The sequence below is a fragment of the Haemorhous mexicanus genome, chromosome 3 (assembly GCF_027477595.1).
Source record: "Haemorhous mexicanus isolate bHaeMex1 chromosome 3, bHaeMex1.pri, whole genome shotgun sequence".
In the NCBI taxonomy this organism is placed as follows: Eukaryota; Metazoa; Chordata; class Aves; order Passeriformes; family Fringillidae; genus Haemorhous; species Haemorhous mexicanus.
Window position 1 is genome coordinate 2,455,989 of NC_082343.1, and position 14,641 is coordinate 2,470,629.

At 44.0% G+C, this 14,641-nt stretch overlaps 1 protein-coding gene across 11 annotated transcripts in view; it reads left to right on the top strand.

The window, feature by feature from the left end:
* The window catches only part of USP34 (ubiquitin specific peptidase 34), a 113,843-nt gene extending 101,757 nt beyond the window's left edge, over window positions 1-12,086 (top strand). For 5 of the 11 annotated variants that reach the window (XM_059840496.1, XM_059840501.1, XM_059840499.1 and 2 more), the window contains exons 69-81: window positions 890-1,047; window positions 1,879-1,957; window positions 4,200-4,326; window positions 4,655-4,762; window positions 5,761-5,865; window positions 5,990-6,114; window positions 7,135-7,287; window positions 8,198-8,321; window positions 9,064-9,143; window positions 9,660-9,800; window positions 9,926-10,072; window positions 10,485-10,644; window positions 10,900-12,086. In XM_059840496.1, coding sequence (XP_059696479.1) covers window positions 890-1,047; window positions 1,879-1,957; window positions 4,200-4,326; window positions 4,655-4,762; window positions 5,761-5,865; window positions 5,990-6,114; window positions 7,135-7,287; window positions 8,198-8,321; window positions 9,064-9,143; window positions 9,660-9,800; window positions 9,926-10,072; window positions 10,485-10,644; window positions 10,900-11,486 — 2,094 coding nt within the window. In that variant the 3' untranslated portion in view covers window positions 11,487-12,086. Of the gene's footprint in view, window positions 1-889; window positions 1,048-1,878; window positions 1,958-4,199; window positions 4,327-4,654; window positions 4,763-5,760; window positions 5,866-5,989; window positions 6,115-7,134; window positions 7,288-8,197; window positions 8,322-9,063; window positions 9,144-9,659; window positions 9,801-9,925; window positions 10,073-10,484; window positions 10,645-10,899 lie in introns of those variants that run through there. The other 6 variants (XM_059840502.1, XM_059840504.1, XM_059840505.1 and 3 more) reach the window with 4 other exon arrangements.
* The last annotated feature ends 2,555 nt before the right edge of the window (window positions 12,087-14,641 follow it).

Sequence of the window (14,641 nt, forward strand, 5' to 3'; positions counted from 1 at the left end):
TGGGAGCAGGCACTGGTGTTTCCACTCTTCAGTATCCAGCCTAGTCATAAGAAACAAGGAATAAGCTTTGATGGTGGTCTCTGGGAAGGAGGTTGGAGGTGGAGGGATAACAAAGGAGGAGGAATTCCCAGTTTCCTTCTTTGTTTTCAGCTTCTGGAGTAGGGCCAGGATTTAGCCTGTAGCATTCTAGGGGAGGAGAGCCTGGTGCTCCCCTTGGCAGAGCTGGGAGTTGTGCTGTCAGTGGCACACAGTGACACCCAGCAGAGAGCAGGTGCTGGGTAGAGCAGGCTGTGTGTGATGCTCAAACAACACGATTACAGAGGCTGGGAGAGACAGCAGGCCTGGCTGTCAATGATCACACTGTGAATGTTGCTTTGGGATCCTTTGGGCTGTGCAGGGACACAAGGAATACAAAGCTTCCCATCACTGAGAAGAGGAGGAGGATGCAGGGAATCTTTCATATTGAACTTCTGTCTAGATCAGCTCACAATTTTACATCTGACAGTCCCCTTGCTCTCCTCGTTGGCATCTCCCCTCAGAAGTCTGTCTGTCTGGCAAGGGACCTGAGTTACTCCACTGTGTTTGGTGTTTGCCAGGCATATGGGACTGCAGCAGGGTTTGGCACAAGCAGCTGTCTGGATATTTGGTCCCAGGGATGGGGATTTCAGATTGCTTTGTACATATATATATATATATATATATATATATATATATATATATATATATATATATATATATATGACAAATGTACATTATATACACATAAATGCAACAGTGAGCTGTGCTCTTAGGCAGCATCCAAATATCTCATTTTATAACTTTGAAAGAAAGTCTGAACAGTACCACAGTGAGAGAGCTGACTCTAACCAAGTCTTTCTGTGTGTTTTAGGCAGTAGAAGAGCTGTTTAACCTCATGCAGCTGTTTGTAGCTCAGAGGCCAGACATGAGAGAGGAGGAGATAGAGGACATAAAGCAATTTAAGAAAACCACCATAAGCTGTTACCTGCGCTGCTTGGACGGACGCTCTTGTTGGACAACTCTCATAAGGTACAGCCCTGTGCTCATCCACAGCTCAGCTGGAATTCCATCCCCAGCCTCCCCCCACGAGCAGAGCTGTGGCTCCAGCTGCTCCTGTTGGCAGTTGTTACTTTGGAGCAGAAATGGGATGTAGAAATTGTGCCTGTGGGACAGTTTTATTGGATCGTGTCTTCAAAGAGTGTTTCATTTCTGCTCTGAGGAGGTACAGCTGAAAGTGCTGCTTGGGCATTCTCAGCAGAGCTATAAATTGCTGTGCATGTAGGTCAGGGCTGGGCTTTTAAATGGAGCTGTTGGTGCACTGAAAGCCTGGAGGAAAGGACAGGCTGTGTTACCTGGAGGGGCTGCATGCGCTCACCTGGCACTGACCTGTCACAGAGCACAGCCACGTTGTCCCAAATCATCTTTCTGGTGAAAGAAACCATTCATTGGCATAATGCTTTCTTTGCTGTTCTGCTGTAAGCATAAAATGTTCTGATAAAAATGTTTTCAGACATTTAAAAGGCCAAACAGATGCTTGACTGAATCTCTTAAATTGGATCATTTAAGAAGCATAAACTTCTGTCTTTCCAAGTACATGATTTTCCACATCTTTGCAGGGGTTGTATGGGAAACATTTCTGTAAAGGTTTTATATAAATTTCTTTCCATAACATGAAGGAGGTTGATGGCAGAAGCATTTTTAAATTAAAAAGGGGGGGGGGGGTAATGATGAGAAGAATGATGTTATTTTGGGGTTTCTTCATTCTTTTGTGATTATTTTCCAAAATAACAGCATGAGTGTAGCAATTTTAATCTTGGGATGAGATTTTCAGTGTTCTCAATGTTTGGATTTTTTTCCTAGTGCCTTCAGAATATTACTAGAATCTGATGAAGACAGACTTCTCGTTGTGTTCAACAGAGGATTAATTCTGATGACCGAGGTAATTACTTTGTTATTTAATTATAGCAAACATCTCACCCTGGTACTTCCCCTGTCAGCTTTAATAAGATTTCTTTTTAGTACTAAAAAGATTGGGAAATTTTTTGTGTGCTTCTCAGGACAGAGGGAAAACCACCAACAGTTTATGCTGGGAGGAATAAATTTAGGCTTTTTTGGTGTCATTCCTTTTATTAGAGGTCATTGGGAATGAATGGCTGAGTGCAGTCACACAGTTGTTAGTAGTTAGAAAGTGTTAAGACAACAGGTTAAAAACCAGAAATAACCTAAAGGGTGCTCAGCTGCAGTTGTGGTTGATTTTTCTGACCTTCATTTGAGGCCCTCCATAGACAATTCTCCTTTTCTTTCCTACCTGTTGTGCCTTTGTTTGCAAGGAGTTGTCTGAAACACATAAACTCGATTTCTTTCTGATGGAACTAAACCTAAAATGCATTTCTAGAGCACATCTAATTGTTGTAAATGGATTTTTGGTCCGTGAGACCAGACCAGAATTATTTCAAAATTGATTGGAAAAAAGTGAAATCATGCACATCTGAAGTGGATGCAGTTGGAAAGTCAGGGCCCTGCTCCCAGCAGTGTCACTCTGCACACCCACATGTCCTGAGGGCTGGAACATCCTGGATTCCAGTCAGCCCTCCATGGTGGAGGTGGTGGGATGAGAACCTGTGTTCATGGAAGTGCTCCATGGGGCAGGATCCCTTTGAGAGCAAGAATAAAAATCTGCATGTGTTGGAGAAAGCACAAAGCCAAGATTCACTCTTGGCACCTGTAGATGGTGTATTCAGGAGAGATATTAAACTGGGAAAACCATGGTGCAGGACAAGTGGCTCAGGGGTCATTGTGGCTGTGCAGAAAATGGGATTTTGGATTGGGATTTTTGCTGCTGGACAGGGCAGCCAGCACAACTGGAAGTTGTCAGAAGGACTTGGAGCAAACATCTGTCTTTAGCCATGTGGCTGGAGTGGATGATGCTTTCAGGTTGATTCCAGTCCCATTTTTATATGGTTTCTATAAAAAATTCCTTTAACTCTTTTTATGTCACTGGTTTGCATTTTCTGGGAAAAAGTGTAGTAGAAGGAGCTGGAATTACAGAAGGAGCAGTACTATTTGAAAATGGAGTTTTCAGGAGCGTGTTATAAATACAAGGCTATAGATTAATTAATTGTGGTTAATTACTCCAGCATATCTGTTCCTTCTTGTTGTGAAAATATCTCCATCCAGTCAGCTGGGTGTAAAAAGTCAGGAGCTGGGCTATAAGGTTATCCATACCTGAAATGTAAGTAGATCAAGGTACCTACATAGATATCTATAAAAAGAATTTGGTTTAGCTTAGTTAGCCCTCATCCTTGCTAACAATAGATAATTAAGTTGGTAAAGATTGTGTTATAAAAAATGAATTTATCCTGTGTAAAACATTGCTAGAAATTAAATTAAATTGTTGCTACTTTCCAGCTTGAGGTTAGCAGGGCTTATATTGTCACTTGCTGGCTGGAAGTGTTGTGCCTGGAGACAAAAAACTGCATGAAGGAGTTGTCACATCCAGGAAAGTTTTCCACTTAAGGGTGGCTGTGTGTCCTTTGTCTTCACTGTAATATAAAAAGGGCCTGGCAAGGGTCTGCATTCTAGGGGCTGAGGCTGCTCTTCCTTTATCTTTCAAATACCCCAGCAGATTAAATATCTGCTCTTACATCCTGTGCTGGAATTTTTGCAGCTCGGAAATGAGTTGCTTTTCCTTTCCACTATTTCTATAAATCACAGATGCCCACAAGGTATAAAAGGAGAAGTCATTCATCTGATGTACAGCCATATATCCTTCAGCAGCATTTTGAAAAATGACTGGCATCCATCTTAATCCTCCCTTTTTTTCTCAAAATTCATATATCTGTCTGTCTGTGTGCACCTCTTGTATCACTTTGTCTGCTGGCTAAGGCAGTCTGGGATTACAGAGATATAAAAATACTGTCTCAAATGACACTTTGTTCACTGCATTGTAGATAAAGGTGTGAAAACTTGGTAATTATTTTGAGCTGGCAGCACAAACTTTTTACCTGTAAAACAAATGAAGAACTTAGTGATTATATCCAACACCTTATATTTTTTGAGTATAAAATACCTTGTTTGAGCATAAAATAAATGTATATCTATCTGCAGGATAAAAAGAGGAATACTAGCAAGTACCTTAGTATGGTAACATAAAGTTTTGGACTTTTTTTTCTTCTTCCCAGTCCTTTAACACGTTGCACATGATGTACCACGAGGCCACAGCTTGCCACGTGACTGGAGACCTGGTGGAGCTTCTGTCCATTTTCCTTTCGGTTCTGAAATCCACACGTCCCTATCTGCAGAGAAAAGGTTGGAGGAGAACTCTTGAAAGGATTCCTTTTCCTCACCCAAACCCTAGTGGTTTTTCTTGCTTACTAGCTGTTTTTAAAAGTTGTTGTACAGTAGAATATATGTCTGTTAATGGATATGAAATTGTTACTTATGAAATTCCTGACTTCATACCAAACTAGATTTCATCAGTTTAACAGCAGTAGACCAGTGAGATTTAACAAATTCCTAGATGCATTAAGACCATGGCAGAGGAAAAAAGAGACTCCTCAGCAGTAAAATTCTGTGCTTTTTCTAACAAGCTTTTGAGCCATGAGCTAAGCAGCCTCCTGGGATGTTTGCATTGCAGATGTGAAGCAAGCTCTCATTCAGTGGCAGGAGAGGATTGAATTTGCCCATAAGCTCTTGACTCTGCTCAATTCCTACAGCCCTCCTGAGCTGAGAAATGCCTGCATTGGTAAGTCCTGGCCATGCAGACCTGTCCTGCACAGGCCCCTGCTGTGAGATGGAAATGCCACTTGCACAAGGGCTCTGCTAGGAACTGGAGGTCGGGGTGGTTGGTGTGGTACTGTCAGTGCCTCTGTCCTTGCTCAGACAGCTCTGGGTTGGTCAGCTTGCTTTGAATATTCCTGTGGTCAGTCAGGGCATGCAGACTGGGGGGCACAGAAAGTCACAGGTCACTTTGTGAGACTGATTTGCCACCTGATAAGGGGCATGACTGAGGAGTAGCTGCTCAGTTCAGGTGTCACTGAGTTTAGAGTCAAGTCTCAAATCTGAGATTAAAATTCAAACATGAACTAAAGCTCCCCTCAGAAGGGAGTGTGGAGACAAGTTATTCTGAGAAACAGCTTAGTTATTCTGAGAAACAGCTTTTCCTGTTCATTTTTATGATTCAATACTGTGAAGTGCAGTAGTGGAACTAAAGCATAAATAGCTTGTAGAGAGGAATGGATTTGCTTTTTAAAGTGTAGACACAGATAATACATACAAATGCTTCTCTTAGCAGAGCTATTTCAGAAAGGCCCAGGTTTTTTCTAGTTTAGATTTTTAAATATTATTTAATGGATTGCTGGTGTGTCCAAACCACCCTTTGTGTGTTTTGTATGCATTTCCCCCTATTTTGAGTATTTTCTCGTTGTCCTCCTGACTGCTGCTGGTTGCCATTTTCCAGGCATCAGACCTGCTCTGCTAAAGAAGAAGCAAAGAGGGTAATTGTGCAGAGGCTCTCTCTGTCCAGGCTGGCCCCTCCCTGGTGGTTGCTGCAGCACTGAGCAGGGTCTCTCCCAGGGGCAGAGGTGAAGGGAGTTGGGATGGAGTCAGGGGTGTCACACTCTGGTGCTGCTCACAGCAAAAGGGATACGAGAGAGAGTTTGCAAATGTATGAGCCTTAAGTTGAACTGCTTGCTGTTAAGAAATAACAATTTTGTAATAGCAAAAACAACTTTTTGTTTGTAGATGTCCTCAAGGAGCTTGTACTTTTAAGTCCTCATGATTTCCTACATACTCTGGTTCCATTTCTACAGCACAATCATTGTACATACCACCACAGTAATATCCCAAGTAGGTATTTCAGTGATTGTCTTTTGAAGTTCTCTTACACTGTTATTACTCTATCGTGTTCCTTGCTGATGTCAAATATTGACCTTTTTAATATATCCCTATTTTATCCAAACTTACACTACAGTGTCTCTTGGACCTTATTTTCCATGTCGTGAAAATTTGAAATTAATAGGGGGGAAAAGCAATATTCGTCCTCCACGGCCCGAGCTCAACATGTGCCTCTTGCCCACCATGGTGGAAGCCAACAAGGTATGTAAACAAGTGGTCCTGTAAAGAAGCATTTCTCTGTTGTTTTGTAAAGGTATTGGCAGAATTCAGTAGCTCGATGCATTTACCTTTTTTTTGTAAACAAAGCATAATTCTTCTTCAAGATGTGTTGTCCTCATATACTCCATTCTAGATGTGCACTTCAGAGGCACCATTTCCCTGCCCTTGGGGATACACAGCTTCATACTGCAGGCACCACAAGGGTTTGGGCCTTGTGTCACAGAAAAACCCCATAGCACACATTTTGGTAGTTTCCCACTCTGTCTGTGGCATTTCTAAAGGAAGTTGAGGCACCACCCAGGGATTGGCTAGATGGGTTTCACACTTTTTAAAGATTTATTTCCAGACAGCCAAGGAGACCCCGCAGGTTCCATTCGAGTCCGTTCAGCTGGGGCTGAGGCATAACCTGCTATTTGTTTGGGTAAAATCCAGTGCCTGAAATGTCATAAAGGGCTTTAAGTCTTTTCACTTCCCATTTTCCCTTCTGTGGGCTTCCTGATGGGATGCCAGCTTTGGTGGGGCTGCTCCATAGTGACTTGCCACATCCCGTTGTTACAGCTGCAGCAACGGTGGGATTCAGCTCACGTCACTTTGCCTATCTAAAAGGTCAGCATCCAGCTCTTCCTGGGGCTCCTCCTGGAGGGCTCCTGGCCATAAATAGTTACCCTGGGAAGGAGAGAAAGAGCTCCCCTCCTTCCTGTCCCAGGCACCTGAGTGTGGATGAGTCCCTCTGCACGGCGTGCAGGGAGCAGCAGTGCCTAGATTTTGGATAGCTAAAGTCAGGTCAGGTGAATCCCACCCGAAAAGGAATATGTATGGACAATCATTTGAAGCAGGAGAACTGGTTACTCGCTCTCCAGTAACTGTGGTTCTTCAAGATGCTTTGTCCACACAGATTCTGTGCTCCTCCTGCTGTGCTAATTCCGAGTCCTGTCCTAGGGGATTCTTACGGGTGAAGGAATTGAGTGGTGGTTGAAGCCGCCATACCCCTTGTGCCCTCAGGTACAGTGGTCGCAAGGACACACTGGGTGCAGGCACAGCCCCAGTGGACACAGCTATTCAGAAAGAATCCAATCTCCTGCACATGGGGCCTATGTGCACGTAGATGGGAATCTGTGTGGGCAACACATTTCGAAGAAGCACGGTTACTGTAGGGTAAGTAACCCTTCTTTTTTAAAGCTTTCAGAATGATGCTGTGTCTATTTGTGCACCATCAAATTGACTGTGTTTGAAAAGATGGTAGAGAGCCAGAAATCCAAGTGTTTGAAAAGATGGTAGAGAGCCAGAAACTGCCTCTAGTGGGTTTCCCAATTGTGCATCCAAAAGTGACACTACAAAATGTAAATAGAGAAAGTTGTCATGTTACATGACAGTATTTCACCTTTTATATCCAATTCCTAATACATTAGGAAGGAGAATATTTTTAAAGCTCTAGAATCACATCCACAGTCACATTGCCCTGTGGGTTTGCATGCTTGTTTTTCATTCAGTTGCTTTGTATAAGGTTGCATTTTTTTGCTTGAGTTTTAGAGGTTTCCTTGTGGCTCTCTGATGCCATTCCTCTGGCTGATGCCATTTTAAGCTTACATATGTCCAAAATATCCAAATAACCTCATATGTGTATCATTGGGTTTGAGACATTCATGAAAATTCTGCTCTGAAGCTCAGTCTTGAGAAAATTCTGATTTCTGCAGATCACAACTGACAAGCAGTAGTGTGTACATTTTTAGGTGTCCGTATGTGATACAAACTTACTGTGTTCTTTTCTTGTCCTCTTTAAGCCCTGGCATTTGCACAGCTTTGCACCCACTGGGTGCTGGCTCAGAACCCTCCAATAAGATTTTCCTGGCAGGGAATTGCATTTGCCATTCCTCCTCCATCACACCCTGGTGCTTGCCAAGGGCTGGCTGAGGAGGCACCTGGAGGTTCCCCCTGTTCTCTGTAGTCCAGGATGAAGCATTGCAGGGCAGCTGGCAGGCAGGGAGGTGCTCAGGGCAGGCTGGGAGCTGTGCTTTGGTGGCTTTGGTGGCTTTGGAGGTTAAATGAGGCTCCCTTAAATCTGCAGGGCAAGGACGATGTTTACGACAGGATGCTGCTGGACTATTTCTTCTCCTACCACCAGTTCATCCACCTCCTGTGTCGGGTTGCAATCAACTGTGAAAAGTTTACTGAAACTTTAGTGAAAATGAGTAAGTATCCAGGTGGAACAGCCACAGGATTTTTTTATTTTGGTGTGTGATAGCTCTGAGTCCTTCTGCACTAAGTTTTATATTCAGAGTTTTTAAGGAAAGGCAGAGCTTGTGAAACTTACTGTGTTTTGGGTATTATTTTTCTCCACAAAGCTTTTAATATGTGTATCAGAAAGTGCAGCCTTACCCACATGACTGAAATGTTTTGGGCTTGTCTTGAAAAGACTGAGGAAACCACTGAGAATTCAGTCTTATTGTACATTTAGAGTTTCATACAGGACTCAGTAAGGCTGTTTCTGGGTGATTGGCACTTGAAATGGCTTTGGATCACATCATGAATCCTCAGCATCTCAGCAATGGCAATTAACTGACAGTATTTTAATTTTGTGTTCCCACACAACCCCGAGGGCGAGTTCCTCAGTGTGCACAGACCACAGTGTCACACCAGTAATCTCATCCCAAGAGCAATGAGAGAATGTCCTTTTATCCCCTGGAATGTCCTTTTATCCAAAGAGCAATGAGAGAATGTCCTTTTATCCCCTGGATCACCCATCTGCTTGTTGTTTGTCACACCTTCCCAATGTGTTTATTATCCAGCTGGACACTACAGCTTTCTGATCATACAGAATGCTTGGAATGTGATCCTAAAAAATGGCAGGGCACCTTGGCACTGCTTTTCTGAGGAATCTCCTGTGTCCCACGAAGTTCTCCCCCACTGACTTCTTCCCTCATGCCATTGCAGGTGTCCTGGTTGCTTACGAAGGTTTGCCGCTCCACCTTGCGCTCTTCCCCAAACTCTGGACTGAGCTTTGCCAGACCCAGGTAAGAGTCAGAACCAACAGAATGGAAACAGGCAAAACACACTGAAACAAAGAACCCACAGCTCTAACTGGTGGGTGGTGTTCAGTAAAATACTCTGCCTGTGTTACTGCTGTCTGAGAAGCCCTGCTAAATCAAATATAAAAAATCTGGTAAATTCTGATTGCTCCCTGTACATCCCCCAAAAGCTTAACACGGTGGGGGTGCAGAAATCACCTCATCCTGCCTCTGAAATTCCAGCTTTTCATGTAGCACAAACACTGGGATGATGAAGGAAGAATGAGGAGCTGTCAAAGTCTGGGGGTGATTGCAGAGCAGTGGTTGGCTCTGTCCCTGTCACACACTGGTGGGGATAAACTGGCCTTTCTGGGGAAGGAGCTTCATCACAGGAAAATGGGGAATAAGAGTTGTCAGTTACTGATTTGTACATTTACTGGCATCTGATAGAGCTGAGCTCTTCCTCAGTGGGCCTGGCTGCAGTTCCAGTGCTGACTCTGCCACCTTCTCTCTCCTTGCCAGTCTGCAATGTCCAAGAACTGTGTGAAGCTTCTCTGTGAAGATCCAGTTTTTGCAGAATATATCAAATGTATTCTGATGGATGAAAGGACCTTTCTTAACAACAACATTGTCTACACCTTTCTGACACATTTTCTCCTCAAGGTAAGGGTCTTTTAGCAATAATTATTACTCCAAGGAATGCAGGCACTGATGCTGCTTTCTTTTTCGATTTTTTTTTCACAGTTCCAATTTTTTGTGCATTTTAAAAAAATCCTTTGTTTCCACAGGTGCAAGGGCAGGTATTTTCTGAAGCAAACTGTGCCAACTTAATCAACACTCTAATTACAAACCTAATAAATCAGTATCAAAGCCTAGAATCTGACTTCAGCAACCAGAGAGTTGAAATTTCCAAAGCAAGCTCTACATTAAACGGGGTGAGTCTTTTCTAAGGAACAGGAGGCAGCTCATTTCCTCCAGAGACTCCTCAGTGCCCTGTGCCAGGCGTTGGGCACTCCCTGCCTCACCTGAGCTCCTGGAGGGGCCATGGGAAGTTGGGAATATGAGCCTGACTGTGAGGAGCAAAGGGTTAACAACTGCAGGAGCATTCATGGTGGGAGTGCTGTAACCCAGCGAGGTTTTGTGTCTCGGCACTGTTGCCTCCAGGATGGATCTGTGGTCAGGTCAGCAGATAGTGAGTGGGGAATTTCAGTGGTGTGAGTAGCTCCAGAATGGGATCTTTGGGCTGCTCAGATCATGAACAGCACCTCCTTATTGCACAGCCTCTGAGTGCAGGATTCATCAAACACCAGTTTGAAATAAGGCTCAAGTTTGTTTCTCTGTTTCCAGGACCTCCGAGCGCTTGCCTTGCTGCTTTCGGTGCACACTCCCAAACAGCTCAACTCGGCCCTGATCCCAACTTTACAAGAGCTTTTAAACAAATGTCGAGCTTGTCAGCAACAGAGGAACTCATTACAAGAGCAAGAAGCCAAAGAAAGAAAAACTAAAGGTTTGGTGTTGCGCTAATGAGCCTGTTATCAAATGAATGTCATGTTAATTTGTTGCACAAAATGCAGGCTGGGCCATTCTCTGGCTCCAAATGCCAGTAGTCCACAAAAATCCCATTTTAGATGGAGCTGAAGTTTGTGAATGGCCCAAACTGAGAGGGATGAGTGTGAAGTGCAGTGCTGTGGGCAGGAGGGTGGGTGTGAGCGGCGTTCTGAGCAGTGCCCTGTGCCCTCTGAGCAGTGCCCTGTGCCCGCAGATGACGAAGGAGCCACCCCGGTGAAGCGGCGGCGGGTGAGCAGCGACGAGGAGCACGCCGGGGACACGGGCGACGCCAAGGGCGAGCCCCGCGAGGCGCTGACCCCCAGCAGCGCCTCGGACAACGAGACCAGGGACTCGTCCATCATCGACCCGGGCACGGAGCAGGAGCCGCCCTCCCCCGAGAGCGCCTCGGGCCGGGAGTTCAGGCTGGAGGGGCCCCCGTTCCCCGAGGAGGCGGCGGCGCAGCACGAGGAGCAGCCGGGCGAGGCCAAGTTCGAGGAGTGCAAGGAGTTCAAGGAGCTGCAGGCGTCCAAGGACGCTGCGGGGGCCGAGGAGGACTCGGAGTTCCCTTCCACGTCCATCTCCGCGGTTTTATCCGACCTGGCGGACTTGCGGAGCTGCGATGGCCAAGCCTTACCGCCCCAGGACCCCGAAACTAATTTATCAATCAGTTGTGGCCATTCCAGAGGACTTTTTAGTCACATGCAGCAGCATGACATTTTAGACATCCTGTGCAGGACCATTGAGTCTACGATTCACGTGGTCACACGGATATCCGGGAAAGGAAACCAAGCTGCTTCTTGACATTAGATGGAGCATGTCTGCTTTTAAGTCTTTTTTTTTTTTTTTTTTTTTTAAATCCTTCTTCCCCCCAAAAATGCTGTTTGTATAAGTTTTGCTTATTTCTGTTTTGTGCTTCAGTTTGTCCAGTGCTCTCTGCTTGAATGGCAAGATAGATTTATATGCTTAATTCTTGGTCAGGCAGAACTCAAGATTATTTTTTTTAAATTTTATTTTATTTTGCATCTACCGTACACTTTCTTAAAGGGCAATCAGATAATGGCTATGTTTTATGTAATTAAGAGTTCACTGTAGTGGCTTTCATTTAATATGGCTGTCTGGGAGACAGGGCCTCCTGGCCCTGTATGATGTAATTTAAACTTATGGCATTTTTACTGTGTATAATATGGTGTCCTCTGTGCCAGTTTTGTACCTTATAATCGAGGCAGATTGCCTCAGATCGCTGTGGTTCTTATTATCAAAATTAAGTTTACTTGTATACTAAACAACCACAAGAAATTTGATTCTGTAAAGAATCCTCTTTAGCTGTGGCCTGGCAGTATATATATGGTGCTTTATTTAACAGAATACCTGTGGAGGAAATAAAGCACACTTGATGTAAAATTAATTGTTTTATTTTTATTGACATGAGCAATTGCTATTCTGTGCACTTCATTAAACTGATTGTGATGACTTTTCATTGGTTTATAATATGTTGCTTCAGTCTTTGGATTTCTCAGCAAAGAACTTCGTAAGTGACACGGCAGCAGAGAGAAATGATGGGCAGGGCTCAGATTTGATGCAGATTTTGGTGCTTGTTTGGTGTGCACAGTGCTCAGCCCCACAGTGCAGAGGGACTGGTGCTTGTGTTGGACCCTGAAGTGCTGTCAAAAGCCAGGGGAACCTGGCATCTCACTTCCCTTATTTTAACATCTCTTATGCAATTTCTCTCCTGCACCATTTACAGACTTCTTTTCTTTTTTCCCTCTGCTGTCTCTGGCTGTGCCCCTCACTTTCTGACAGCTTCTGCACTCCTGGAATGACTTTATCATCCCTCCCATTATACTTCCCTCTGCTATTTCTGAGTAGTACCAGTTTCCTATGTGACCTTTTGGACTGTCAATGCTACTGGTTCTAATATCTGATTAAACTCCATTTTCAGCTTCATTTTCCAGTTGCTCATTTGTTTTTCTATTGTCTTCATCTACCTTGGTCTTTTTTCTTCAAAGTTCTTTCATTCCATCTACCCTTCACTGCAGTTTTGCATCACTTGCTTCTCCTTGAGTCTGTGATGCTCTTGCTCCCTTTGAATTTACTCTCATTGGTTTCAATGTTCTGTAATTAATTTGTCTTCAAAGTTTACAAATTTATATCCATTTTTATCCTGCATTTACAGACACTGCTGACACTGGTAAGTGCTTAACTTGGTATCCTCATTATTCAGACATGAAATAATTATGGTTTTGTTCTCTTTAGGAATAATTTTATTATTTTTTCTGATAAGCTTTCCCCAGATTGTAACTTCAGAGAAATCATCAACAGCTTCTAGTCATAGTCAAGACTTCTACAATCAGAATTTTTCTGTCAAGGAAAACATTGGCCTATGGCTGAAAACCAGAGCTGCAGCAGCTGTTGGAACCCCTGGGGGTGAGTAGTTTTCTTAATTACTTAATTAATCAGCCTTATTAACACTGTGCAGTTGGGATGGTGTGTGAGCTGCTGCCTGTTGCTTTATGATTTCATAGAGGACACACAAATACTGCACCATTGATCATGTCAGATTACCAGAAATGTGATTACTCTTACTGCTCTTCCCTTACCTCATTTCCCCCTTGAGTATTCCTGCAATTTTTACAAAGACTTTTTTTGCAGTAGAGTTTTTTGAACAGAAGTCAGCAATACCTGCACAAAGGTGTTTTCATTTTCCAGAGCCTGTTTCCAGGTGTTTGTCCTCTGTCTCCCTCACCTTCTGTGCTCTGTAAGTCATTATTTCTTCCATTCTATTCCCCTTCTCTCACTTTAAATCCATTTTCTGGTTCGTGTTTTTCTGCCTTTAAAAATGTTCCCTTAACCCACCTTTGAAGGCCCTTTAACCCTGAACCCTTTAATCTTCCCCTGGCTTCCTCAGTCTCTTAAAAGCTTTGATTTTCTTCCAGGTTTTATCCCATTCCCCATTTATTATTACTTATTTCTACCTCCCATTTAACCCCTTCAAAATGAAGCTTTTCAAGACCTTCTCATGCACAGGCAGCCTCTCCTATGGCACTTAGAGTGCTGAGATCTGTGAAGGATTTTGCCCATCATCTTACAAACCATGTCTTTCCCACTGCACTGTTTTTCTCTTTGCCTTTCTCAGAGAATTACCATCTAATATTTTTAACTGGGAAGTCCAGGAGAAATTCTAGCACCAGTTTTAGAGGGATATGGAGCAGCTCCTCCTCATTTTCCAGGGGGTTTGGCAGCCTCACAGCTGGAGCAGGGACTGCAACACTGGAAGCACAAGTAAGTCCTGTCTTCTTTAACACCAGTGAGGGCAGGGAGACAGGACAACCAGGGGATTTCAGTCATGAGGGAAGCACAATTCCCAGAGAGTACTGGGGCTGCAGTCTCACTGAAGAAACTTGGAACTGCACAGCAGCTCCTGCTCTCAAGCATTAAATCATTGCAGTATTTCTTCAACCACCTACCCATAAACCTGCTGAAGCCTGAACTGTCTTAGACCTTCATTTCCCTTTGTCAATCCCTACCCTGAACCATTTTTGTACTCAAGACATCTGGCTTTTCTTCCTTGAATATTGAGGGGGGAAAAGGTAACTAAATGTTGAGCATTCAGATGCTAAAACAGAACCTTTCTCAAGAGGTTGCTCCCCACCCAGCACCTGGACACTTGAAGCAGAGCACCCAGGAGTGCTCTGTGCCTCTCCTGTCCCTGTGGGGACTTTGTTCTTTTCACCACCACAGAGCTCACCTCAGTTCAGAGGGGTTAAGAACTGACTGCAAACGTTTCAGGAGAGCCTGGCCTCTAGCAGGGAGCAGCACCTCTGTCTCCTCAGGATGATGGAAGCTTTTGGGGTGGTAAGGTTGCCATGTGTTGGCATTCTGTAAAAATAAAATATGCAGGACTTAACTTCTAAGAAACTTATTTAGTGTGGCAGTATCAGTTTATGGAGAAAATCAGC